Below are 2,024 nucleotides of genomic sequence, written 5' to 3' on the forward strand. Positions count from 1 at the left end.
GTGAGGACTTACAATGTGACAGAACACTGCTGCGAGCACAGTAAACAAAAACAGAATTCACTCCCATTAAATCAATCCCAAACCTAATGACCCCTATAGAGACACTTGGATAAGTAGTGGAATGCTAACTGCAAAGTAACCAGTTCAAGCCCACCAGTCACTTTGCAAGTGGAAGACGAGGTCGTCTGCGACAGTAACAGTTGCAGTCTCTGAAACCCTACGTGCAGCCTCTACACGTCAGAATTGACTCGATGACAGTGGGTTGGGTTTGATTCATAGGGTTCACCATCCATTTCTAATAAATTTCCAGTTTAGATTTTTCACTCAAATTATTACATTTCAACAAATATATATAAAGAGCTGTATCCCAGCCAAATACCCAATAACAAAAGAGTTATTGACCCATATTTATATATTTATGAGAATTTAACCTGTTTTATTAGACATGTGATCACATGGTCCATAGTTTTCTCCTTTTTAGTAAAAAGAAAAATATAAAGAAAGGAGAAATATGGGTACATAAAATCTGACCTAAAAGATCACCAAATCCATCCAGATAGTCACACCATAACCTTTGGAAATCAATGGCTCCATCAATCCTCTTTTGTATCACAGTCCATCCACCTCTTCTGTAATCCATGTCACACATTACCTAAAATTGACACACACACAGAATATGATGGTATTTTTTCACGTCATACACATTATTCATTCAAGCATATTAAGAAGAGTTGTACAATCATTACAGAACATTTTTTACAATCAATTTCAGAACATTTTCTTCTCAAACTCATTGTTGTTAGCATGTTATTTCCCCCCTAACCTCCCCTGGTATGCCCTTTGGTAATTATTAATCCAGTAACTGTATCTATAGACTTACATATTCTGCATTTCATATATAGAAAATGATACAAAACACAAACAGGAAGCAAAAAATGACTAGAAAAAAAACTCAACAAAGAGAAAGCAGAAAATACTAAAAAGTGACATTTTTAAATGGATCAAAAGGGAGATCAAATGATAAGGTGCTACATTTCAACCTAACTACATCTGCCATAATTGACTTTACAGTGCTCTCTATCTGACAGCAAGGTCGTTCACATCCCTGGAAGGCTTAATTCATGTGGAGACCCGACAAGTGGGTTTGGGGCTCCCATTGTATCATAGCCTTCTGCAAATGGGGTATTCAGAGTTTAAGCTCTGATACTGTTCCCTCCTTCAGATTTGGATTTTATTATTTATAATCTTGGGATCACACAAGTTGGTGTTCTTCTTCCAAATAGACTTAATTGATGCCTCACTTAGATGGCTGCTTGTTTGAAGGAAAGATTTTAGACCCCAGACACTATTCTTTCTGATAGCTAGGAACCATCTGGTTTCTTTGCCACACTTTGCTATCGTACTCCTCTTCAGTGATCTCTTCATGAGTATCGAATCATGTCATAAGAACTAATTGTTCTGAGATTAGTGCAGTGGTTCTCAACCTTCCTAATGCCGTGACCCTTTAATACAGTTCCTCATGTTGTGGCGACCCCCCCAAACCATAAAATTGTTTTTGTTGCTCCTTCATAACTGTAATGTTGCTACTGTTATGAATTGAATGACCTCTGTAAAAGGGTCATTTAACACAGGTTGAGAACCGCTGGATTAGGGCTATAATTAAGCATGCATCTCAAATTCATTCATATATCTATGGTTTATATATGTCTTTGATTTACTTTAGAGACATCATTATCATTTTATAATAAAGAACATTATAAATCATCCAACTGGGGTCTAAGGTAATTCTGTTGATAATGGCATTAATTTAGCCAATGGTATAGAATTTAAAACACTCTGGTCGCTGAATACAAAATGGGTGCATAAGCAAATGTGGTGAAGAAGGCGGATGGTGCCCAGCTATTAAAAGATATAACATCTAGGGTCTTAAAGGCTTGAAGTTATACAAGCCGTCATTCAGCAGAGAAGCAACAAGTCCACATGGAAGAAGCACACTGCCGGTGCAATCATGAGGAGTCATAGGG

The 2,024-nt window shown here is 37.2% G+C and overlaps 1 protein-coding gene across 1 annotated transcript in view; it reads right to left on the reverse strand.

The window, feature by feature from the left end:
* Positions 1–2,024, reverse strand: part of ANGPTL5 (angiopoietin like 5) — a 27,939-nt gene that overhangs the window by 6,119 nt on the left and 19,796 nt on the right. Inside the window, 1 exon segment of the mRNA XM_030887683.1 lies at positions 532–663. Coding sequence (XP_030743543.1) covers positions 532–663 — 132 coding nt within the window.

Source organism: Echinops telfairi, unplaced genomic scaffold, assembly GCF_000313985.2.
Source record: "Echinops telfairi isolate 266 unplaced genomic scaffold, ASM31398v2 ScPeMD7_7421;HRSCAF=8459, whole genome shotgun sequence".
NCBI classification, from domain to species: domain Eukaryota; kingdom Metazoa; phylum Chordata; class Mammalia; order Afrosoricida; family Tenrecidae; genus Echinops; species Echinops telfairi.